General features: G+C 44.1%; 2 protein-coding genes across 2 annotated transcripts in view; one reads left to right on the top strand and one right to left on the bottom strand.

Annotated features, from left to right (window-relative positions):
• Positions 1 to 27,200, bottom strand: part of LOC137384397 (BTB/POZ domain-containing protein 17-like) — a 204,725-nt gene that overhangs the window by 113,799 nt on the left and 63,726 nt on the right. The window lies entirely within an intron of this gene.
• On the top strand, positions 42 to 26,542 carry gpr142 (G protein-coupled receptor 142). The gene is made up of 2 exons (XM_068058650.1): positions 42 to 177; positions 25,758 to 26,542. Exons 1-2 carry the CDS (start codon positions 42 to 44, stop codon positions 26,540 to 26,542), a joined length of 921 nt encoding a protein of 306 aa, XP_067914751.1.

Here is a 27,200-nt window from a genome sequence, read left to right as displayed (position 1 = left end):
TTTACTTTACAGGTGCTCTAACGTGCTTCCTGACAAAGAACATGATTGAAGAGCACAATAGCACGTTCCCGGACTCCTGGCAGGAATTAGGTGAATCAAGCTCTGAGAGATCACCATGTGTGTTGGGAGTTGTTCCCATTATTTACTATAGTGTCCTGCTGTGTCTGGGTTTACCTGGTGAGTGTAAAAATCATCCTTTCATATCAGTCTGGCTCATGTCATTATTTGGAGGCTAAGAAATTCAATTGTTTTCCTATCAATATTCACAAGTTAGTACAATTTAGCAATGTCACTTTTTCAATCACAAAGAGAGAAATCAGTTAGTTCAACAACAAGAACTTGGATTTATATAGCGTCTGTAATGTAGAAAAATCTCCCAAGGCGCTTCGCAGAGGTGAAATCAGACAAAAAAGGGACAAAGAGTATTAGGAGGAATGAGTAAAAGTTTGGTCATAGAGGTGGGTTTTAAGGATGGCTTTAAAGGAGGAGTTTGGGGAGGAAATTCAAAAACATGGGGCCGAGACACCAGAAGGCACAGCCGCCAATGGTGGGGCGAAAGGAAGTGGGAGACTTAGAAGGCGAGACTTGGAGTAAAGGAGCACTCATGGAGGCAGGTTGTAGGGCTGAGGGAGGTTACAGAGATAGGAAGGGGCGAGTTTGTGAATGGATTTAAACACAAGAATCAGAATTTTAAATTGGAGATATTAGGGGACCAGAAGCCAATATAGGCAGCAAGGACAGGGAGATGACAACAAGTAAACACTAAATACTATAAATGATCCTTGTTGTCCTGCCCAGCAGATTATTGGTTATGATAACATATCTCTATGGTTGATAAATGAAGTGGCAACTGTAATTGTTGCCGTATTCCTGGGTTGTGAAGGGCTTCCTATTCCTAGAGCTTATTCAACAATGACTGCTGGAAAATATGCATGTGTGTCCCACTCTGTCTTCACAACTATTATCCACTAGTGTCAGCTGAATCTTGTGGGAGGTAGAAACTTGTGAAATTAGAAGACATTGATACAGACAGCGTTTGGCTCACAATCTTGAATCTGTCATTACTGTCATTTGCAGCCTTCTGAGAGTGGCATCAGGAATGTGCTTTATAGCTGAAAATGAAACGATTAAATTAGATTTTAAAAATCCATAATAGGTTAAGGTTGTTATGTAGGTCACACATTGCGCTGGATTTTGTGTAGGAGGTGAGGCCCCTGGCTCCAGGCCCGAAAAGATGAGGGAACCCTAGCTCTGCCTTTTCCTGCCCCGTCCCCCACCCAGAGGGATACCCTGGTCTTTTTACATGAAAGTTCCACAGACCGGGTTCTCCTTCCCTTTAAAGGCATGGATCCCACCTCCATGATGTGCTGGCCAATCAGAGGGCTGGCAGCTCAGCAGTATTGGCTGCGCCACCGGGAGCCGTGTGTCATTTTTTAATTCATTCGCGGGATGTGGGCGTCGCTGGCTAGGCCAGCATTTATTGCCCATCCCTAATTGCATTTGAGAAGGTGGTGGTGAGCTGCCTTCATGAACCGCTGCAGTCCATGTGAGGTAGGTACACCCACAATTCTGTTAGGAAGGGAGTTTCAGGATTTTGACTCAGCGACAGTGAAGGAACGGTGATATAGTTCCAAGTCAGGATGGTGTGTGACTTGGAGGGGAACTTGCGGGTGGTGGTGTTCCCATGCATTTTCTGCCCTTGTCCTTCTAGTTGGCAGAGGTCGCGGGTTTGGAAGGTGCTGTCTAAGGAGCCTTGGTGCGTTGCTGCAGTGCATCTTGTAGATGGTACACACTGCTGCCATTGTGCGTCGGTCTTGGAGGGAGTGAATGTTTGTAGATGGGGTGCCAATCAAGCGGGCTGCTTTGGTCCTGGATGGTGTCAAGCTTCTTGAGTGTTGTTGGGGCTGCACCCATCCAGGCAAGTGGAGAGTATTCCATCACATTCCTGACTTGTGCCTTGTAGATGGCAGACAGGCTTTGGGGAGTCAGGAGGTGAGCTACTCACCGCAGGATTCCGAGCCTCCGACCTGCTCTTGTAGCCACGGTATTTATATGACTACTCCAATTCAGTTTCTGGTCAATGGTAACCCCTAGGATGTTGATAATGGGGGATTCAGCGATCGTAATGCCATTGAATGTCAAGGGGAGATGGTTAGATTCTCTCTTGTTGGAGATGGTCATTAAAGGCCTGCTCGGGTCTGTAAAAAAAAAACTGACCCGAGACCGACAGAACCAGAACCACGTCCGACCCGAGCCCGACCCGGCTCGAGCCCTTCCGTTTTTTCCCATGCCCAACCCGACCCGACCCGACCCGACCCGACCCGACCATCAGTTAACTTACCTTCCGTTTTTCACTTTATTGCTGATCTGTACAAGCTTAAAATAGCTGTAACAAAACCAACTTTCTAGTTCAAAAATTAAATTAACAGTGGAGCCACTTACCTGTGATAGAGCGTGTCCGATCTTGCCCGACCCGAGCCCGAATGCTGGACCCGGAAGTGCAACCCGACCCGACCCAAACCCGACACATGTCGTCGGCTCCCGTCGGGGTTCGGGTTGGGTAGCAGGCCTTTAATGGCCATTGGCTGGCACTTGTGTGGCGTGAATGTTACTTGCCACTTATCAGCCCAAGCCTGGATATTGTCCAGGTCTTGCTGCATTTCTACACGGACTGCTTCAGTATCTGAGGAGTCGCGAAAGGTGCTGAACATTGTGCAATCATCAGCGAACATTCCCACTTCTGACCTTATGATTGAAGGAAGGTCATTGATAAAGCAGCTGAAGATGGTTGGGCCTAGGACACTATCCTGAGGAACTCCTGCAGTGATGTCTAGAGCTGAGATGATTGACCTCCAACAACCACAACCATCTTCTTTTGTGCTTGGTATGACTCCAACCAGCGGACAGTTTTCCCCCTAATTTCCATTGACTTTAGTTTTGCTAGGACTCCTTGATGCCATACTCGGTCAAATGCTGCCTTGATGTCAAGGGCAGTCACTCTCACCTCACCTCTTGAGTTCAGCTCTTTTGTCCATGTTTGAACCAAGGCTGTAATGAGGTCAGGAGCTGAGTGGCCCTGGCAGAACCTAAACTCAGCATCACTGAGCAGGTTATTGCTAAGCAAGTGCCGCTTGATGGAACTGTTGATGACACCTTCCATCACTGTACTGATGATTGAGAGTAGACTGATGGGGTGGTAATTGGCCGGTACTGCAGAGCCCTTAGACCCAGCCCCAATGCTGGAATCCCCGGGCCAGAGGCAGGTGAGGTGGGGTCGCCGGGGCCATCTGAGAGGGACGAGGGGGTGGTCGTGCAGTCGGGGGGAGGGGCGTCCTGGGAGTTGAAGTGGCTCCTGGAGGGGGGGGGGTCCTCCATGGGCTACAGATTGCCCATGAAGGAGCGACCCACCTCACCCCCACACAAATCTGCAGGGAGGGCACCTTGTTTTACAAGGCACCCTGCCTGCGTGGTAGAGACAGCCCACCACTGGTAAGATTCTAGCAACGGTGGGAAGAGGCCTTTAATTGGCCATTACCAGGCCACTTAAGGGCCTCAATTGGCCTTTGGGTGGTAAGGCTGTCATTGGTCTACCCGCCCCCCGGTAAGATTGCTTTTGCAGACTGGTGGATGATGGAATTTAATACTGGCAGGTGTAAGGTGGCGCATTTTGGAAGAAGGAATATGGAGAGGCAATATATACTTAATGGCACAATTCTAAAGAGTATGTAGGAAACAGAGGGACCTGGGGGTGCAAGTGCATCGATCTTTGAAGGTGACAGGACAAATTGAGAGAGTGGTTAGCAAAGCATATGGCACCTTGGGATTCATAAATAGAGGCATTGAGTACAAAAGCAGGGAAGTTATGCTGAGCCTTTATATAGCTTTGGTTAGGCCCCAACTGGAGTTCTGGTCACCACACTTCAGGAAGGATGTGAGTGTCCTTGAGATGGTGCAGGAGAGATTTACCAGAATGGTTCCAGGGATGGGGGATTTTAGTTACAAGGTTAGGTTGGAAAAGCTGGGTTTGTTCTCCTTAGAACAAAGGAGATTGAGGGGAGATTTAATAGAAGTGTACAAAATTATGACAGGCTTAGATGAGTTAGGCAAGGAAAAACTGTTCCCATTAACTCATGGTACAAGGACTAAGGGACACAAATTGAAAGTTTTGGGCACGAGGTGCAGGGGGAATATGAAGAAGAACTTTTTATGCAGCGAGTGTTAATAACCTGGAACTCACTGCTCACAAGGGTGGTGGAAGCAGAGACAACCAATGGTTTCAAGAGGGCATTGGATGGCCAGTTAAGGGAAATAAACATGCAGGGCTACAGGGATCGAATGGGGGAGTGAGATTGACTGGATAGCTCTGTGGAGAGCTGGCATGGACTTGATGGGCCTAATGGCCTCCTTCTGTGCTGTAAATGACCCTATGACTCTATCTTAACTCTACCACTTCACCAAATCTATTTATCCTCTTTTTCATCAGAAACACATCTGGTTATCTTTTCATTCATATTCCATTAAGGGAATTGGATATATACTTGAAAAGGAAAAATCCACAGGGTTTTGTGGTGTATAGCAGGGGAGTGATACAAAATGGATAGTTCTTTCAAAGAGCCAGCACAGTCAGAACAGGCTGAATGGCCTCTTTCTGTGATGAATCATTCTGATTTCACGGCTATTCCGGGTAACCTAATTATTTCTGTGTGGAGTGCTCCTATCTCCACATTACATTAGGTGAAGTTGGATACTTTCAAACTATTAACAAAGATGCTTCAGAAAGATTAGCAGCTTCATTAATTATAAGATTGTGTCTACTGCCACAAATAGCATTAAGCGGGAGATTAGAAAAAAATTGCCTCACGCAGCAGTGGTTAGAATGTGACATTTTCTGCTGGAGGGAGATTTATAATTATAGAGTTTGTGGCTCATCATTACAGATAGATCTGCAGCATGGTTATTAAAAGTAGCACATAAATACGTCAAAACTCAGGCAAAGATGCTGTGCACTGCTCTGGGTTCCTCGAATGAATAGTAGCATTTGTTTGCTGATGACTTTTTAAACTGCTGGATCTTAATGCATCACACAAGTACCAGTACTCACATGTGCTAGAATATTAAAGTTGGAATCTGTAAATCCAATTTATTGCACGTCTTCCACTGAGCCAGTGGCAACACATGTGGTGAAAGCCAAATCGATAGCTGGCTGAATATCAGCCATTTGATATAGATCACAGAAGATGCGAAGCAATAAAATAAATCAAGAGAGAAAGCTCATCGCTGTGACGAATGGGTACAACGATGAATATTGCAATTCTTCTTTAAAGCGTTGTTTTTCTTCAGGATTTTAAAAGCAATAGAGGTTGAGAGTTACTTATCAATAAACATTTTGTTGGAACAGCTAGCACTGACATTCATGCTCATCAAATTCGATTTGAGCCGACAGCGAGATGTCTTTGATACAATAGATGAATGCGAGGGTGTCCCAGAGCACAGAACACACATAATGGATCCAAAGGTCACATTATGTTCCAGGTTCTGACGGATACATTAATACTTCCTGTTCTAAATCTATAACTGGACTTATATTTGCAGTTTACTGATGTAAAACCACGCTCCTGAGCCCTTCAGGTTTAATATTCATTTAACTGAGATGAGAAATGACACACACACACACACACACACTGCACTTAATGATTATGTCGATCCAAAACTACAACTTGAGCAATACAGCAATAATGTTACAAGAGACAGTATACATGCAACCACCTAAATGATCAGTTCAATGTCAATTGTAGTCCTTGCTGGATGAGGTGACTGGCCAAATCACCTCCTTCCAGCTGCAGCAATAGGTGCTCATTTTGCATCATCATTTATACCCTTTTTCAGGGGTGCACCTAGTTTGTTAGATTGACAGGGCCTTATTGTCCTATAAATGTTTTCCTTAATCTGCAATAACCAATAGGGCATTGAGTGCTTTGTTTAAACCATGGAGTGAAAGCCTGCCCTGACATTGTCCACCTTCTACAAATTTCTGGGGCCATAATCAATCAGGTTTTTCCTGATCTCCCACGATCAGTTTTTATGACTTCCTTCTAACATCCCATTCCTGTCCTTCAAATCAACCTACAGTGGTTTCATTGTTCATATCAGCATGTTATCAGTTATTTATGTTCGGGACTGTTTATAATGGTTATTCAATCCAGCCATTCTCATTTCTTATTAAAGTATTGAAACAGAAGTATTTCACTAAGGCCGACACACTAATTAACTTTTACATTCCAGGAAGCATTCCTTAATCAGGCACTATTTAGCTGAAAAACATGCAGCTTTGAAGTGTGATTGTTTGTTGTGTTTAGCTTTCTTTGCATGACAGTGGGCCTCACAGATGGACATACCATGGCCTCGAAAGTGTTGTTTCCCAACTTAGCCCAGCGGTTCTTGCTTATCTGTGTAAAAGCAGCCTGCAGCTTTTAGCAGGTCACTTTATTTCGAAAAGTCTCTTGGTCTTGCAAAGCATGCTAGTGAATTTGGTCTAGTTTCTGTACAACTGGCTGCAGTAAACAACACTTCATATCCCAACTAAACTGTCGACGCTCCCGGGTTGGATAGCTTTCACAAGTCTCAAGCACAAGTTTCGAAGTTACTTGAGAGTATTACAGTTTCTTACACTGGCTGGCTCAGTAGTTAACCAATTTGGTTATGTGCTTTTTACCTTTTTTATTTGAAAAAATTTGTGAGAAAGAATCTTGTGCTCATTAAAGTGACAAATTGTTGCAGATTTTCTTCTGTGAACATACGTATTCTACAAGCCAGTTTGAAAAAGGTTATGTGAAACTTTTAGAGACAACAGGGAAAGGAGACCTTCATCCCCTCAGTCTGAGCTGGACGTGAGCTCAGTTTCCAGAGATGGGTCAATTATAAGTCCCAGGCAGGAATGGGGCTTACTGAGTGACTGGCCTGTCCAGGATTTTGACTACAGGGCTTCATTACCGTGTGACCAAGACAGCAGCTGGGGGCCAGAGGGAAACAATCCCCTAAGGCAAGTCTTCAGGAGCAGGAAGGGTCTACCAATGGCCGTAGTCAGGAGAGGAGGACAGATGCTCAGGGTACGGGAGACCCAACTGGTACCTGAAGGAGGATTTTTGCTCCTCCTGGCCCACAAGGAAATTTAAAAGCCACTACGGCTCTTCCGCTCAGGTTAATATTCCAGTCAAACTCCAGTGGCATCATCTGTATATTTAAAGAAGGACCCCATCGGTTTAGGCATGTCCTTTCTGCCTGCAGTTTAAAGTTAGGGCAGTAAGCCAGTGGTTAAGCCTCCCCACTTCATTTTAACTGCCCCCATCCCTCCTGCCCATTCAGCTTGGCTTCCATTGGATATAGGAGGTTAAAATTCCCTGTGGGAAAGTCAGCACAGCAGCCCACATGTAGCCACATCCCTCTACCCATGTATTGCTGATTCTAAAGCTTAAAGCATAAAGGCCTCTATACAATAAAACAAACTTGAAACTGAAGAGAAGCACTAGACTGGCAATAGACACTGTCACATGATATAAGCAAGGGGGTGGAAGGTTATCGGGGATAGGTGTAAATGTGGAGTAATCAGTTCAGCCATGAACTTATTGAATGGCGGAGCAGGCTCAAAGGGCCGAGTGGTCTGCTCCTGCTCCTAATTCGTATGTCTGCATAATCACCAACAGGATGACATTGTTTCTTTAAAAATGCATGCAATTTAAAAAACGTTTTTTCAAAGGGTCTTATTGAAGCACAGAGAGAACATTAGCCAGTTTCTGTCCTTCTGTAAATCTAAATTCAGATAGACAAAATTTAAACTCCAATTAAATTAGTAAGTTCAACCCTAATTAATTCCATTTGGGAGTATCACAATTATCCGTATATACAGATTATAAGCAAGTGACAACTCTTAAACTGCACCAGCTTTTCTTACAAACCCAATACCATTCCCCTTGATACAAGCTTTACCTTTTGGTTGATTATACATAGGATCTACATCTCTTCTGTAAGATGCACACATCAATGAAAGTCAGGTATTCTCAGGAATTGAAGAGTGCATAAAAGAAAGTTTAAAGGGCCAAAAAGAAGAGTAATTCAGATTGAGGAATCTCTATGATATTTTCCAGAAAGCCAGTTGATGAAGGATAGAACTGGAGCCAATCTTTGCACTCTTTTATACACATTTATTTACAGAGTTACACATTACAAGCAAGTAGCTCCTAACCCACCAACCACAGTTTCAGTCTGTGTCTATTTGTAGGGGTACAAGTGAATCCACTTTAATGCCAGGGTTGGGGCCGACCATGACTCATGGCCCTCCTGCCTTGGGCGCTATGGCGTTGGAAGGATGAATGAGAACGGGCAGAGACTGCTTGAGTTGTGTACCTATCATAACTTCTGCATCACCAACTCGTTCTTTCACACTAAACCCTGTCACCAGGTTTCATGGAGGCACCCAAGATCGCGTCATTGGCACCAGCTAGACCTCATTGTCACAAGGCGAGCCGCCTTAAACAGTGTTCAAATCACACGCAGCTTCCACAGTGCGGACTGCGACACCGACCACTCCCTGGTGTGCAGCAAGGTTAGACTCAGACCAAAGAAGTTGCATCATTCCAAGCAGAAGGACCACCCGCGCATCAACACGAGCAGAATTTCTCACCCACAGCTGTTACAAAAATTTCTAAATTCACTTGTAACAGCCCTTCAAAACACTCCCACAGGGGATGCTGAGACCAAGTGGGCCCACATCAGAGACGCCATCTATGAGTCAGCTTTGACCACCTACGGCAAAAGTGCGAAGAGAAATGCAGACTGGTTTCAATCTCATAATGAAGAGCTGGAACCTGTCATAGCCGCTAAGCGCATTGCACTGTTGAACTACAAGAAAGCCCCCAGCGATTTAACATCCGCAGCACTTAAAGCAGCCAGAAGTACTGCACAAAGAACAGCTAGGCGTTGCGCAAATGACTACTGGCAACACCTATGCAGTCATATTCAGCTGGCCTCAGACACCGGAAACATCAGAGGAATGTATGATGGCATGAAGAGAGCTCTTGGGCCAACCATCAAGAAGATCGCCCCCCTCAAATCTAAATCGGGGGACATAATCACTGACCAACGCAAACAGATGGACCGCTGGGTTGAGCACTACCTAGAACTGTACTCCAGGGAGAATGCTGTCACTGAGACTGCCCACAATGCAGCCCAGCCTCTACCAGTCATGGATGAGCTGGACATACAGCCAACCAAATCGGATCTCAGTGATGCCATTGATTCTCTAGCCAGCGGAAAAGCCCCTGGGAAGGACAGCATTACCCCTGAAATAATCAAGAGTGCCAAGCCTGCTATACTCTCAGCACTACATGAACTGCTATGCCTGTGCTGGGACGAGGGAGCAGTACCCCAGGACATGCGCGATGCCAATATCATCACCCTCTATAAAAACAAAGGTGACCGCGGTGACTGCAACAACTACCGTGGAATCTCCCTGCTCAGCATAGTGGGGAAAGTCTTTGCTCGAGTCACTCTGAACAGGCTCCAGAAGCTGGCCGAGCGCGTCTACCCTGAGGCACAGTGTGGCTTTCGTGCAGAGAGATCGACCATTGACATGCTGTTCTCCCTTCGTCAGATACAGGAGAAATGCCGTGAACAACAGATGCCCCTCTACATTGCTTTCATTGATCTCACCAAAGCCTTTGACCTCGTCAGCAGACGTGGTCTCTTCAGACTACTAGAAAAGATCGGATGTCCACCAAAGCTACTAAGTATCATCACCTCATTCCATGACAATATGAAAGGCACAATTCAACATGGTGGCTCCTCATCAGAGCCCTTTCCTATCCTGAGTGGTGTGAAACAGGGCTGTGTTCTCGCACCCACACTTTTTGGGATTTTCTTCTCCCTGCTGCTTTCACATGCGTTCAAATCCTCTGAAGAAGGAATTTTCCTCCACACAAGATCACGTGGCAGGTTGTTCAACCTTGCCCGTCTAAGAGCGAAGTCCAAAGTACGGAAAGTCCTCATCAGAGAACTCCTCTTTGCTGACGATGCTGCTTTAACATCTCACACTGAAGAGTGCCTGCAGAGTCTCATCGACAGGTTTGCGGCTGCCTGCAATGAATTTGGCCTAACCATCAGCCTCAAGAAAACGAACATCATGGGGCAGGACGTCAGAAATGCTCCATCCATCAATATTGGCGACCACGCTCTGGAAGTGGTTCAAGAGTTCACCTACCTAGGCTCAACTATCACCAGTAACCTGTCTCTAGATGCAGAAATCAACAAGCGCATGGGTAAGGCTTCCACTGCTATGTCCAGACTGGCCAAGAGAGTGTGGGAAAATGGCGCATTGACACGGAACACAAAAGTCCGAGTGTATCAGGCCTGTGTCCTCAGTACCTTGCTCTACGGCAGCGAGGCCTGGACAACGTATGCCAGCCAAGAGCGACGTCTCAATTCATTCCATCTTCGCTGCCTTCGGAGAATACTTGGCATCAGGTGGCAGGACTATATCTCCAACACAGAAGTCCTCGAAGCGGCCAACATCCCCAGCTTATACACACTACTGAGTCAGCGGCGCTTGAGATGGCTTGGCCATGTGAGCCGCATGGAAGATGGCAGGATCCCCAAAGACACATTGTACAGCGAGCTCGCCACTGGTATCAGACCCACCGGCCGTCCATGTCTCCGCTATAAAGACGTCTGCAAACGCGACATGAAATCGTGTGACATTGATCACAAGTCGTGGGAGTCAGTTGCCAGCATTCGCCAGAGCTGGCGGGCAGCCATAAAGACAGGGCTAAATTGTGGCGAGTCGAAGAGACTTAGTAGTTGGCAGGAAAAAAGACAGAGGCGCAAGGGGAGAGCCAACTGTGCAACAGCCCCGACAAACAAATTTCTCTGCAGCACCTGTGGAAGAGCCTGTCACTCCAGAATTGGCCTTTATAGCCACTCCAGGCACTGCTTCACAAACCACTGACCACCTCCAGGCGCGTATCCATTGTCTCTCGAGATAAGGAGGCCCAAAAGAAAAAGAAAGAAAAGAAACAAGTGAATCCCCAGTTAATGTGACCAACTGTATACAATTAAATACAATTAATATACAATTAACAGATTCCCATTTCTCTTTTTAAATAAAATTTAGAGTTTTTATGTATGACCAAAATTTCAAAACAAATTGAATCTAAAACCTTCATATTCGGTACAAACCATTACATTGTGAGACATCCCTCTTCTAGTACCACTAACAATTTCTTTGTACATGCATTTCTTTTTGTAAAACAATCAGACAGTTGATCACGTGCATCCACCCATTTAATTTTAGAGATATCCTTTCTCTCCAGCATTTGTTTCAAGCCAGCAAGGTCAGTCCATAACCTTTTCTCACTCACACTTTTTGCAGAGTATACATTATCCCAAATGAACAATTATCTACATAACATTCAATGGGTATACCTTCTTAGATATGTCCATAGTACAGAATTGCACTTAAAATATTTGACAAATAGAATCCTATATCTACTGCCTCCACAAGAGTCAGTGTTTCAGCAGCTAAAGTACGTTTAACAACACTTTTTATTTTCTTAGCTTACCAAGCTGAAGAATATTTCCTATTTTCACCCATAATAAATATCATGAAATGATCTGCACTAGAACACCCATTAGGAAGATTAGCATGTGAACATCACTAAAAATGACTAATTTTATTATCTTTGGTCATCTAAGGATGGTGTGTATTTCTCCAGATTTAATTTTTTTAATGTTTTATTTGCCCTTAAAACATTCTCGACTTTAGGATGCTTCATCATAGTACTTAACTCCAATACGTCAAAACTGGTATCTGGTCTAGTCTGAGTGCAGAACCAGTGCAACTGACCAATCAAGATTCACAATTGCACTGTCTCTTCTTTAGATATAACAGCATCTTTCAGTGATGACCTAGCACGATTAACCGGGATAGGAGTAACACTCTCTAAATAGGATTGTTGATTTATAATTATTCCAGACCTACTCTGCTAAAATATCTAAACCAACATATTTAAAAGCCCACAAGCCTACCTCCCAAATTTAAATTCTACTCTAATCTTCTTAATAACATTTTTCAAATTCTGCAGTACCACCGCATAAGAAACCATCAATGTGTATCATAAAGATGCCTGAAAACTTTCCTTTATGATACCAATGAAACATTGCAGGATCTGCTTTTAGTTGAGCGCAACCTATTTTCAGCAAAACAGATCATGCTGAAAAATACCACACCCTGGAAGTGTCATTCAGACCTTAGACACATTTGTTTACTTTCCATGCTTTCCCTTCTGCATCTGCTGCCTTTTTGGGCAGTTTCATATACACTTCTCTCTGAAAAGTAGAACCCTGCAGAAATTCGGCTTTTGTGTTGATTGATCTACACTCCCATGAATACGTGGCCAAAAGAGCCAAAATGATTTTCAAAGATTACTTTTCCGGCTGTGGGAGCGTCCGCTCTAACATCTGTAAAACCCAGTTGCTCTTCAAAACCCCTTGCCTTACTTTAGTCTTACAAGTCCCATCTGCAAGGGCATTTTCAGTAGAAATTCACCTCTGTGACAAAACTGGTTGCCCTTATCTGGTATCTCAGAATAAACTCCAAACTCCCTCCAACTATTGAATTCTCTTTGTTTTGCCTCTCTTATTAGTTTATCCTCCTGTTTATTGGAAGCCACCAAAGCTTCATGATCATGAGGACTTCTGCTTCCAGTTCTGCTCTGAGATTGGTCTGTGGTCTTTATTCCATTGTGTAATAAGAACATAAGAAATAGGAGCAGGAGTAGGCCATTGGGCTGCTTGAAACTGCTCCACCATTCAATAAGATCATGGCTGGACTGTTTGTGGCCTTAACTCCACTTTCCTGCCTTCCCCCAACCACCCCTCCCCCCACCCCCCCCCCCACTCCCCCATCATCACCCTTGACTCCCTTGTAGTACAAAAATTTGTCTAACTCAGCCTTGAATAAATTCAATGACCCAGCCTCTCCTGCGCTCTGGGGTAGAGAATTCCAAAGATTAATGACCCTCTCAGAGAAGAGATTCCTCCTCATCTCTGTCTTAAATGGGAGACCCTTATTTTGAAACTGTGCCCCCCAGTTCTAGATTCCCCCAGGAGGGGAAACATCCTCTCAGCATCTACCCTGTCAAGCCCCCTCAGAATCTTGTACGTTTCAATAAGGTCACCTCTCATTTTTCTAAACTCCAGTGAGTAAGGCCCATCCTGGTCAACCTTTCCTCATAAGACAACTCATTCATCCCAGGAATCAGCCTAATGAACCTTCTCTGAACTGCCTCTAGGTTTGGTCTCACCAATGCCCTGTACAGTTGTAGCAAGACTTCCCTACTTTTATACTCCATCCTCCTTGCAATAAAGGGCAACATTCCATTCTCCTTCCAAATTACATGCTGTGCCTGCATGCTAACTTTTTGTGATTCATGTATGAGGACACCCAGATCCTTCTGTGCCGCAGCATTCTGTAATCTCTCTTCATTTAAATAAATTTTGCTTTTCTATTCTTCCTACCAAAGTGGATAACCTCACATTTTCGCACATTATACTCCATCTGCCAAATTTTTACCCACTCACTTATCCCTTTGCAGACTCTCTGTCCTCCTCACAATTTGCTTTCCCACCTATCTTCCTTTCATCAGCAAATTTGGCGACTATACACTCTGTCCAAGACATTAATATAAATTGTAAATAGTTGAGGCCTCAGCACTGATCCCTATGGCACCCCACTAGTTACAGTTTACCAACCTGAAAATAACCCATTTATCCTTTTTCCTGTTAGTCAGCAAATCCTCTATCCATAATATATTATCCCCAACACCATGAGCTCTTATCTTGTGTAGTAACCTTTTCTTTGGCACCTTATTGAATGCCTTTGGGAAATCCAAATACACTACATCTACGGGTTCCCCTTTATCCATCCTGCTTGCTACATCCTCAAAGAACAATAATAAATCTATCAAACATGATATCCCTTTCATAAAACCATATTGACTCTGCCTGATTGTATTATGATTTTCTAATTGTCCTGCTACTACTTCCTTAATGATGGATTCCAGCATTTTCAGAATGACAGGCGTTAAGCTAACTGACCTAAAGTTTCTTGCTTTCTGTCTCCCACCTTTCTTGAATAGGGCCATTACATTTGTGGTTTTCCACCGGGACCTTACCAGAATCCAGGGAATTTTGGAAGATTACAACCCATGAATCCACTATCTCTGCAGCCACTTCTTTTAAGACCCTCGTAACTATTCAAGCTATGGCCTCTACTTCCACTTTTATGTCTGTTAGGACTACGACTGTGAGATCTCCCTCTTGCACTATTGGAGGGTCTTTCTCCAGTACGTGATAATTTTCTAACGCAAGATTCACTTCCGGAGCCACTATCAGTACTTGCACTGCGCTTTTTTACTCTCCACTCTTTCACTCCATTTTACCAGTCCATGGACCTCGCCTCTTGGCCAAACATTCTGAACATTCAACTAATATTTAAACTTGCCAGCAGCTTTTCCTGCATCTCCCACAATTGTCACATCCCACCATTCACTAGATCCCTCTGGAATATATGTCACCCGAGTACCCACTCTGGGCAATTGGTCTTTGGATGTGACAGCTCTGTCCTATGTGGCATGATTACACATATTACCACTCTCCAGCACCTGATCCACCATATTCTGTTCCTCAGGACCTTCACCACAAAACACAAGAGCATTTGAGATACAAGGTGCCTCATTTACTTCCATCAGCTGCTCAGAGTCCGACTAATTCCGACTAATCATGAGGAGTGAACTAACAGTCTGATTGCTGTGCTTGATAACTGCTGTCTTACCATCATGAACCTGTTACCATTCCATTCCCTATATCTGTCTCTTTTATAATATGCCAAACCTACTGAAATAAATTCTGTCTTGGATGGTCTTATACAATACTTCAGTGCCCTCTGAATTTCCTCTGAGACCTTCAGTCTTGATGAAAGCCCGTCTCCCTGCAGGTAAAGCATTCAAACATGCAGAAGATATTGAACTATTTGCAGTACCTTCTAGAGCAGGAGGATTATCGCACAGCACAGAAGGAAATTTGGGATTTCACCCATAGACTAATTGATAGGGGCTACATCCTCCATCCATCTGGAGTGAATTATTTTCATGATCGTCCCATGCCAAGGCAGTTGTCAGTGGCAGTCTGGTTGATCAGCTAAAATTTTATGCAGCATTTCATCAATGATTCCTCTTTGGTAGGTATGTAACCCTTATCAACATATCTGCTTCATTCTTCCACTGGTCATATGGTTCAGACTCCAGAACATCATAGGGTAATCATGCCCTAACAATTTACATTTGCTTTCTGTCATTTTCCACAATGACTACTAGGACTGTAATTTTCTTTCTGAATTTTTTCTAGCTTCCAAACTTCAACTTTAGGCCACCATTCGTTGCTACCCTCTTATATTCCAGAAAGCCAGTTGGTAAAGGATAGAACTGGAGCCAATGTTTACACACATTTACAGGCATTTATTTACAGAGTTACACATTAAAAGGAAGAATGTATAGGGTTATGGGGAGAAGGCGGGAGAATGGCACTAAGTGAATTGTTCACTCAGAGAGCCGGAGCAGATACGATGGGCCGAATGGCCTCCTTCTGTGCTGTAACAATTCTGTGATTCTGTGGGAGAATGGAGTAGGGTCCTTGCAGGAAGTGAGGTGTGAGGAAGTGTAGTCCAGGTAGCTGTGGGAATCCGTGGGCTTATAGTGAATATTGGTTGATGGCCTATCCCCAGAAATGGAGACTGAGAAATCGAAGAAGAGAAGGGAGAGGCGGAGGTGGACCATGTGAATGCAAGAGAAGGGTGAAAATTGGAAACAAAATCAATGAAATTTTCCAGGTCAGGGAGAGACATACATGTCACCGATACAGTCATCAATGTACCAGAAGAAGAGGCGAGGGAGGGGGCCTGAGTAAGGCTGGAATAAGGAATGTTCCATATATCCCACAAAAAGGCAGGCATAGCTAGAACCCAGACTTTAGGAAGGATGTGAGAGTCCTTGAGAGGGTGCAGGAGAGATTTACCAGAATGGTTCCAGGGCTGGGGGATTTTAGTTACAAGGTTAGGTTGGAAAAGCTGGGTTTGTTCTCCTTAGAACAAAGGAGATTGAGGGGAGATTTAATAGAAGGGTACAAGATTATCACAGGCTTAGATAAGTTAGGCAAGGAAAAGCTGTTCCCATTAACAAATGGTGCAAGGACTCGGGAACACAGGTTGAAAGTTTTGGGCAAAAGATGCAGGGGGAATATGAAGAAGCACCTTTTTACACAGCAGGTGGTAATGGCCTGGAACTCTCTGCCCATAAGGGTGGTGGTAGTGGAGACGATCAAAGACTCCAAGAGGAAACTGGATGACTACCAGAGAGAAATAGACCTGCAGGGCTACGGGATCGAATGGGGAGTGGAACTGACACCATAGCTCCGCGGAGAGCCGGTATGGACTTGATGGGCCAAATGGCCTCCTTCTGTGCCATATATGACTCTATGACAAACAAGCATCTCCTAACCCACCAACCACAGGGCTGAGTTTTGCCACCAGGAATCAAGTCCTAATGGCCGGACTGAAAGTGGGGCTTGACCACCTGCGGGCAGGCAGCAGGATCCTGGTTGGCATTTTACATGCAGCAGCCAATGAAGAGACTGCCACTGAGACCACCATCCAATTGAAGAGGACGACCATCTCTCAGAGCTGCCGGCCCAATCAGAGGGCTGTTAGAGGTGACCACTACTGAGGCAGCACGAAGAAGGAGAGGGTACCTCCATGTCAGGGCACCCTCAAAGCCCAGGTAAGTTTTGCTTTTAATCTTGCCGGGGCCAGGTTTCAAGCCCTGACGATTGGGCTGGGGAGGGCAGGCCCTTTCTTTCATCGGTGGCACCGTATTCACAGGGGCAGCCATAGCCACCAAGGTTGGTGGGGGAGGGGATCCCCTCTGTGGGTCATGGAGCAGCCATAAAGGACGGCCCCCATCCTAGGAACCCACTGGGAGGCTGCCAGGGTATACCCTGCGCTCTTCAGTAAAATGCCAGCAGGGGTGGGAAGTGGCCCTTAATTGGGTACTTAATTGCCTCAACTGGGCAGCGGTGCCGCTGAGGTTCCCACCACTGGTAAAATGCCATGGGGACAGGAAGACATCGGGATTCTCTCCCAATGCCTTCCACCACCATTTTACTATCTTTCCCGCTTCTCGGCCTGTCTCCAGAGGGCTGGTAAAATCCCGGCTACAGGTTCAATCTGTGTCTATTTATAGGGGCACACACTGAATCCCCCAGTTAATACCTACATACAATTAACCACAATTAATGTACAGCTAACATCCCATTAGGTAATTCAGCGGTGGAAATCCAGTTTAGAGGTTATTTCTAGCCTATTTTTTTCTACTTGTGGCAGTCAGGTTCTTATGAACCTTTTTGCTGTTATTTTCCTGCTTTACATCCCCAGTAACATTATTTCAACTAATGGGTTTCCCAATGAGAATTCCTCAACCTGAGGTGCTTGAAAAAACACTATTGAAGATCTGTTTCCCCTTGTGGGAGAATCTGGAACTAGGGGGCACAGTTTCAGCATTAGGGGTCTCCCATTTATGACAGAAGTGAGGATGAATTTCTTCTCTCAGAGGGTCATTAGTCTTTAGAATTCTTTACCTCAGAAGCTGAGTCATTGAAAACATTCAAAGCTGAGTTAGACAGATTTTTAATTACAAGGGAGTCAAGGCGGCAGGCGGGAAAGTGGAGTTGAGGCCACAATCAGATCATCCAGATCTTATTGAATGGCGGAGCAGGCTCAAGGGGCTGAATGGCCTACTCCTGCTCCTATTTCTTATGTTCTTATGTTTTAGATGTCGTATACTTGGATTTCCAAAAAGAATTCAATAAGGTGCCACACAAAAGGTATAAATGCAAGATAAGGGTTTATGGAGTTGGGGGTAATATATTAGCATGGATGGAGGATTGGTTAACGGACGGGAAACAAAGAGTAGGGATAAATGGGGCATTTTCAAGTTGGCAGACTGCAACTAGTGGAGTGCCACAAGGATCAGTGCTGGGGCCTCAGCTATTTACAATCTATATTAATGACTTAGATGAAAAGACTGAGAATAATGTATCTAAGTTTGCTGATGATACAAAGCTGGGTGGGAATGTAAGCTGTGAGGAGGACACAGAGATGCTGCAAAGAGATATAGACAGGTTAAGTGAATGGGCCACAAGGTGGCAGATGGAGTATAATGTGAGGAAGTGTGAGGTTATTCACTTTGGTAGCAAGAATTGAAAAGCAGAATATTTTTAAAAAGGCATGAAACATCTAAATATTGCTCAGAGAGACTTGGGTGTACTTGTACAAGTAACACAGAAAGTTAGCATGCAGATACAGCAAGCAATTAGGAAGGCAAATGGCATGTTGGCCTTTATTGCAAGAGGACTGAAGTTACAAGAATAAGGAAGTCTCGCTACAATTGTGTAAGATTTTGGTGAGACCACACCTGGAGTACTCTGCGTAGTTTTGGTCTCCACGTCTAAGAATATATTTGCATTGAAGGCAGTACAGCGAAGGTTCACTAAATTGGTTTCTGGGATGAGAGGGTCATCCTATGATGATAGGCTGAGTGAATTGCTGTCTGGAGTTTAGAAGAATGAGAGGTGATCTCATTGTAACATACAAGAGTCTGAAAGGGCTGGATAGGGTAGACACTGAGAGGTTGTTTCCCCTGCTGGGAAATCTAGAACATCTGGGCACAGTCTCAGGATAAGGTGTCGATCATTTAGGACTGAGATGAGGAGAAATGTCTTCACTTAGAGGGCTGTGAATGTTTGGAATTCTTTACCCCAGAGGGCTGTGGGTGCTCCATTATTGAGTATAGTCAAGGCTGAAATAAACAGATGTTTGATCTCTCAAGGAATCAAGGAAAATGGGGAGTGGGTGGAAAAGTAGAGTTAAGGTAGAAGATCAGCCATGATTGAATTAATGGTGGAGCAGGTTCAAGTGGCCATACAGTCTACTCCTGCTCCTATCTCCTTCATTCTTGTATAGATGTTCTCTGCCCATCCACTGTTGCCTACATCTGCCGAAAGGTGAGTAGATCCTGCTTTGGCAAATGATTAGTGAATGTGGAGTCTCCAACAAGCAAGGTAGGTTGTGACAGCAGCCACAATGCCACAGATGTGTGTGTGAAGGTCTGACTAACTGTTACATGGTTCTTCAGGAGCAACCCACTCATAGCTTATCATGCTATACATGGTGCTGCATGTAAAAAAGCATGACAGAGTTGTCATCAACCAGTGCAAGTTGATTGGCAGGGAATTAAGAAGTGATAACAAAAATTAAGGGAAATTTATGTGTGAGGTTGACCAGTAGAGTATCTGCCTCTGCCAACCCTGGAGTACATCTAAGTAAAAGGAATCTTACAGCAGATGCTGCTGCTCTGCTTCTGTCTTGTTGTTGACTCAGAAACTATGATGACACTTCCCACTTCTGTTTCTAGTCAGTGCGACAATACCTGCAAATTTGGTTAGTGGCATCTTGGTGGGTGTGACCAATCAGCTTTTACATGTCATATACATCACAGAAACATTTGGCCCAACTGGTCTGTGCAGGTGTTTATACTCCACAGGAGTCTCCTGCCATTTCATTTACCTCAACTCAGCCTTTCAGCATCTCTTTCTATTCCCTTTTCTCTCATGTACTCGTCTAGTTTCCTTTTGAAAGAGTTTAAGCAATTTGCTTCAGCCACTTGCTGGTGGTGATCACTCTGGCATGTTTTCTTCCATGCAGTACCACAATCAGTGCTGGGAATGTCTACTAATTGGTTGAACTACCTTTTGAGCTTAACACACACACACCAATGTTTTCCTGTTTATTTCTCTCTCTCCCTCTCAGTCATGATATCACTGAAATGGATTTCACATTGACACCAATGAGTGTCTTCTGCACAATGTCTGTTCCTTGCGTGATTCTGGTCTGCACTTTTACAAAAATGACATTACAATTTGACTCAGAGTCACTAGTGGATCTATAGACTATAACATTCAGGATTAATTGACTATTCCTAAGGATACGCTACTTTCAATATTCATTAACTAAGTTCAGATCTATTGTCTCTATAGTTAAACAACTCAGATGTTATTTGCTTAAACCTGCACTGTGGACCGATGGAACTTATGACTAAAATAAACAGGAAATTTGTAAATGATCCATACTGGATGATATATATTCCACTGGTTAATGTTAAATCTCAGACAATATAGAGGAAGGTGTAACTAACCTAACCCATTTAGAAGGAAAATAACATTTTCAAAGAGTGGACTATTAAATTGTACTTAACTGACTCACTGATTAGAGACCACAAAGCATAGAAAAAATAACAGCTTATTCCTGACAAAATGGTGAGTCTGTCATAGAAATTATTGAGTGAAGTATATTAAACTGCAGCTAATTTTAATGAATCATTTATTGGGAGGGATTATTTCCTGAGTGACCTCTGTTTGTCTGGAGCTATACTTACTGGATGATGAAGTTTTTAACGATCCACTGTTCACTCAAAATTACATTTCCAGTGAAAAGCTAAAGGTGCCTGACTGCCAAGTTATGTTCTTACTGGATTCAATGTGAATGCTGGACACATTCTCACATCAGAAACCCAATTTTGGGCCTGTAGAGTTTGTGTATTCATATGACTGACCTTCATTCTTTGCTCTTAAATTCTCACCTATTACAGAACCAGAAATCAGAAACACTTGTGTCAATCACACTTTGCCCATTCCTCAAACTCAGCATCCGCTGCAAAATGTACAATATCTGCAGGACAAATCGTGAAAGGAGATATATTCTTAGGATGAAGCATTTATCACATGCCTGCTTTCTCTGATGAGAATGTTTGGTTGAGAAAAAAGAAAGACTTACATTTATGCAGCGCCTTTCACGACCACCAGACATCTCAAACCCCTTTACAGCCAATGAAGTACTGTTTGAAGTGTTGTCACTGTTGTAACGCAGGAAGTTCCGGTCATCCTATTCAGCAATCTCCATGGCTCAGTGGTTAACTGCAGTGTGTATGTGCCACTAAGACACACTGGCCAGAAAGGCTCGTGTTGGGCTGGATTTTGCAGAAGAGGTGGGGCTTCCGGCACAAGCTGAAGAGACAGGGCGAACCCTGCCTTGGCCTTTTCGTGCCACCCCAGCATGATCCTCTGTTGTTCCGGAGGCGGTTTCTGGCACTGGGATCTCTGACTCTTTAAAGATGGGGATCCCGCCTCCAGGAGCAGCTGGCCAATCAGAGGGCCCGTAGCTCAGCAGTATTGGGGGCGCCACTGGGAATGGTGTCCACTGCAGGTACTGCAGAGGCCTTGGACCCAGGTCCAGTGCTGGAACCCCGGATCTCAGGTACTTGACGTGTGGTCGCCGGGGTCAGCTCGGAAGGCCCTGGTGAGGGGGTGGGGGGGTGGGAGTGAAGTCCAGAAGGAGGGGATCCATGAAGTTGTAGGTTTTGCCAGCGGGGGTCCTCCATGGGCCACAGATTGCTCACGAAGGAGGGACCGCCCCCCCCCCCCCCCCCAAGCCCACAGAGAGGGCACCTCGTTTTACAAGGCACCCTCCACGTGTGGCAGAGACCCCCCACCGCTGGTTAGATCCCAACAGTGGTGGGAAGAGGCCCTCAAGTAACTGTTAATAGGCCACTTAAGGGCCTCAATTGGCCTCTGGGTGGAAAGGCCGTCGTTGGCCTATCCCACCCCCAGTAAAAAATCGCTTGGCAATGGCGTGGCAAAGGGCCCTCTGCCCCCCACCACCTATCACAGTTCTATGAGCCCCCCCACCTCCGACCCCATCTCGGGGGGGCCCATAAAATCCAGCCCATTAAGTCCACCGTCTGTGCTGTTGGCTGATGCCAGACACGGCAGTACAGCTGGTCTCAGTATCTACGGCCTATGAACATATATCAGGCAATATTTCCATTCTTCATGGTGGTTTGAAAAGTACATGTGTGTGAACACCAGGTGAGGATGGGCTTGTGCTTGACTGTAAAAGCCCAGACTGTTGCCTAGCTTGCAAACACTCACTGTTTCAGCTCATACACAAAGAATAGTCATTTAGGTGAGATGCTAGAGGGCTGTCAGCATTACAAGTCAGGGTGGCAAATTACCTTTCTTTAAACTAGCATGTATTTATATACTAGCCGATGTTCTGTGCCATTGAGGTCTGGAACATGGTTGTTATTATATCTATTAAGATGGAGTGATGCTTAGCTTGATCTGTACCTGAGAGATGTGGTCTACAAGGGTAATTTCTGAGGTTAGTTAGAAGTGTGCGAATCGCTGGATCCTACCCTTGGAGAGATGCAAGATGAATACAGTCAGAAAAATCAGCAGGAAATGCCTGACTTTCTTTCTGTATTTTTACCATTTGTGACAGTTTGAAATGTGATGTCAGAAGTGTGATGGGAGAACCCTAGATTTTTTATATATATCAATGTATGCATGTAAGGGAGTTCTAGCTGTGAGCAAACTACAAATAAAATTCAGTCTCATGCCATTATCAACAAGTTGCATTTATGTAACGCCTTTAACATAGTAAAATGACTCAAGTGCTTCACAGGAGTGTTAACAGACAAAACCTGACACTGAACCACATAAAGAGATATTAGGACAGGTGACCAAAAGCTTGTTCAAAGTGATAGATGTTAAGGAGTGTCTTAAAGGAGGAGAGAGAGAGACAGTGATGCTTTAGGAGGGAATTCCAGGGTTTAGGGTCCGGACGTCTAAAGGCACAGTCGTGTTGGAGGGGCAATGAAAATCAGGATGAGCAAGAGGCCAGAATTGGAGGAACGCAGAGATGATGATATCTATAATACTTCACATTACGGCAGGGTAGGGGGTGAAAATGGCGAAACAGGCTCGTAGCGAATCAGCAGCTGATCTTTCACCACAGCAGTTATTATTTTCCACTGGCTTGGAAAACATTGCCAAGATTTTTAATTTCAAACCAAGTAAAAGTTACAGTGAGACCAAGAAACAAATCTCCAAAAATCTACTGTTCTGTGAACTTCAGTGGAAAGTAGATTGGGTGCGGTGAAAAATCAATTCGCTATGAGCCCATTTCACACTACCGGTTGACCCATAGACCAAGTTGACCCCTGTATGTCTTACAGGTTATGATAAAACATGGTGCCACCTGCTGCTTCAGAAGCCTCTGTTGCTACTGTACAGTGGCCTTTATCCCTGTGTCGATCTCTTTTCAGGTCCAACGATTTACCTAAATCCACTCGAAGGCAGATCTGCCAAGAATGCAATGTGACATTTTTAAGGCTCTTGTTTTCTCTTTAACACTCACATTCTCTCGAGCTGAAATGCGAATCTTTCCAGGTTATCATTTTCTCTTTGAACAAAAAATTGGAGAATTGGTGTTTTTAACTGAAATTTATTGCAATTTGTTAACTGTGATATTGTTAATGGGAATGAGAAAAAGCAACTAATTGTAACACACCTGTTGGATTTCTTAAACAGCTAACAAGCCACTTGATTGGTAAAATCCAATCCTGGTTTGCAATGACCTATAAAATTCTGAAATCCATAGATTCATACAGTGCAGAAGGAGGCCATTTGGTCCATTGTGCCTGTGTCGATCCCCTAAAAGAGCTATCCAATTACTCCCACTCACCTGTTCGTGCACGATAGCCCTACATGTTTTTCCTTTTCAAGTATATATTTACATAAGTATTCACATGAAGCCCTACATGTGAATGTTTACTTCCATTATTTCCCCACTTACACCATGAGCTGAAATTTATGTTGCTGCCGCTGTGGGCGTAAACAATGGGCTTTGCGGAGCTGTCGTGATATTAAATGCGGTGGCTCATTTAAATGGGCAGGGCGATCCAACCCCCCTACCCCCGTGATGTGGAGGAGGCAGCAGCCCGGCCCCCAGCGATGGTGCCAGGCGCAGGCGCCGATTAAATTTTTATAGGTCTTCAAGCCCTACATTGCAATTTAAATTTTTAAAGAGATATTGAATTAAAATCTATTGGAAAAAAAATGCTTCTAGCCCCTCTCCCATTCCCCCAATAACCATACAATTCATGCTTTGCCTTCTCCACCCCTCAAAATACTACCTTGTGTACCTGACCTTCCCCCCCACCCCCACAATGTTCATAAACTTTTAACTTCACCCCTTCCCACCATCTCCTACACCAATGAGATGAGTTTAACCCCGCTTCCCCCCCTCCCACACTGAAAAACCTACCTGCTCCCCCCTCCCCACCAGTGTCCCGCTTCAGATCTCCGAACGGGTATACAAAGGCGCGGGAGTGTCAGCCACTGGCAGAATATTGGAGCGGAATTGACAGCGGGAGCGGCTAAGTACTTAATTTATTAAAATAAATGAATTAACATATTTAGATTTGGCTCCCATTGCCGAGCGGCGGGTGCAGGGGGGGGGGTTGCCGCCAAGGGCTGGGCCTTCCCGGCATCGGGGCCTGTAGCAGGCCTCTCCCAGAGGAATTTTCCACCCTTCCCCACCCCCGCCATGACCCCCGACATCGGGGGGGGTTTGAAATCCAGCCCCGTGAGTTTTAATTTTAATATGATACTACAAGGACCCTGCAATGTGGAAAGACGCGGGGCAAGATTTAAAAGTGGAGCAGTGAGATTGGCAATATGTTCAATATCCTTTGAGGATCAATGATCATTCATAAGGAACTTTCCCCCAGGAGATAGAATGAATGGAAAATCAGTGATAGGGCAGTCTTGGATGGATTGTGGAAGGAGCACATTTAATGGAATAAAGTGCTTTTTTTATTCTGTGCTTTCTTATTTTCCTGTATGTAATAAATACCTTAAAAAATATTGTGCCAAATAAGTTTCAGAGAACAGACATGCATTGTAATTTATCTAAGAAACAAGTGACATGAAGTATTTTGATTAGGATAAAGTCACTTCATTTCTTCCAACGGATACTTTGGACTTGTTTTGCAATTATGAGAATTCTTGAATTTAAAGCCATACAAGGTAATTATTCAGAAGCTAGTAACTCACTCAAGCAGCTGTGCTTAGAGGAGTAGAATTAATCTTCAGCCACATTGATAATGGGATTTAGGAGCATTTCCACTGTGGAGACATTTATCAGATGCCTAGTGACAGTCACTGACTGAATTAATTGCACACCTCAGCACAGCAGATGTAATAAATGACTTGAATGATATTGGTGCAGCTTGTAAGTTATCGAGGATGAACACGAGAAAGGGCTAAAGGTGAGTGCAGGAGAAGAAAACCTACATTAGAAGCAGTGAAGTTGGAAACCAAGTTCAGCAAAGGATTAAAGCATAACAACCTGCAAGTAAGCTTTAAATGAGAATGGCAATAGCTTGGCACTGAGAGCAGTGTGCTGTTGTTAAATGCACAATTGAGTTAGGATGGAATTGAGTAGATGACAATTTTAGTTTGGAATTCTTTGCATTAAATTTTTAGAGACGGACTGTTGCTCCTTGTAATTCTGCAATGCACTGCAGTCTCCTTGAGAATATTGTATAGCTGCACACATCCCTTTAACACTTCTTTCAATATAAAATAATGCCATCACATAACAATCCTACTGCATCATCTGCCCCATTACGCCACATGCAGAACTTAACTGCCAAGTTAAAATAAAAAGTTACTAACATGCTGTTTTTTTCTTTCAGTAAATATCCTGAATGTAATTGTCCTCTCGCGTCTGGCCATCAAGACACAGAAATCCTCCTATTGCTACCTCCTAGCCCTCTCTGCTTCAGACATCCTCACTCAGTTTTTCATCATATTTGTTGGCTTCATATTGGAGACAGCCATTCTCCACCGAAAGATCCCCGCTACAATGGTGCACACTGTCAGCATCCTGGAGTTTGCAGCCAATCATGCCTCCATCTGGATTGCAGTGCCAATGACAATTGACCGTTATTATGCTCTGTGCCACCCACTGAAATATCGCATGGTGTCATACCCTGAACGCACCCATAAAATAATAGCAATGGTCTTTGTAATGTCTTTAATCACAGGTGTCCCATTTTACTGGTGGTCTGATCTTTGGCGAGTCAGTAACCCCCCCACCATTTTGGATCAAGCACTGATATGGATGCATTGTTTTATTATATACTTTATTCCATGTACGATATTTTTGATTGTCAACTCAATGATCATCTACAAACTCAAAAAGAAGAAAGCACTGACAAGTCGTTCAGGAAAAACAACAGCTATTCTCTTGGCAGTTACAACTGTCTTTCTCATCCTTTGGGCACCTCGGACCATAGTCATTATTTACCATCTGTATGTTTCATCAGTTAACAAGAACTGGAAAGTTCACTTGATGCTGGATTTGGCCAACATGCTGGCCCTGATGAGCACTGCAGTCAACTTTTTTCTGTACTGTTTTGTGAGCAAGCGATTTCGCACGACAGTGAAGGAAGTCATCCAGTCGTTTTTCAAACAGTGAGGAACATACAACTGTTCTGTCACAACTCTAATCCACAAACTACCTTGAAGCTTAAGACTTTACAAAGATGATAAGAAGATATTAAAACCAACATATGATGCTTTAGAATAACACACACACCATTGTTGTAACATGTCAAGTGAATGCCTTATTGCAGAGGTTGCATATTAATCAAAGCAAAAACTATTGTTATATTTTAAGATTGTTCAAACACAATGCTCATTGAAGGAGATAATAGTGGTGAGATTGGAACAAGATGCCGGGAAGACTGGAAGAACTTATTCATATCCATTTTACAGCTGACATTCTTATTGCATGCAATCAACATTTTTCATCAACGGCTTAAATAATGAAATAATCTAAATAATTCCAATCAGGATTTTAATGGTATGCAACTTATTAAAGTACCATTAAAACATTGATCGGAAGAATAGAAAAGCAAAATATTATTTAAACGGCAAGAGACTACAGAATGCTATGGTACAGAGGGATCTGGGGTCTTATGACTATTCAGAAATCCAGATTCTTATATACAACAATTTGCATTTGCATAGTGCCTTTTATGAATCACAAAAAGTTAGCATGCAGGCACAGCAAGTAATTAGGAAGGCAAATGGAACGTCGGCCTTTATAGCAAGGGGGATGGAGTATAAAAGTA

The sequence above is a fragment of the Heterodontus francisci genome, chromosome 26 (genome assembly GCF_036365525.1).
Source record: "Heterodontus francisci isolate sHetFra1 chromosome 26, sHetFra1.hap1, whole genome shotgun sequence".
NCBI classification, from domain to species: domain Eukaryota; kingdom Metazoa; phylum Chordata; class Chondrichthyes; order Heterodontiformes; family Heterodontidae; genus Heterodontus; species Heterodontus francisci.
The sequence above is the reverse complement of the archived record's forward strand: the minus strand, read 5'-3'. Positions and strand labels throughout refer to the sequence as shown.

Bases quoted from the DNA above. Each gene is read 5' to 3' on its own strand.
- gpr142 (XM_068058650.1), top strand. From the start codon at position 42: ATGATTGAAGAGCACAATAGCACGTTCCCGGACTCCTGGCAGGAATTA. The intron at 178-25,757 runs GTGAGTGTAAAA...TTTTTCTTTCAG, and splicing joins GCTGTGTCTGGGTTTACCTG to TAAATATCCTGAATGTAATT.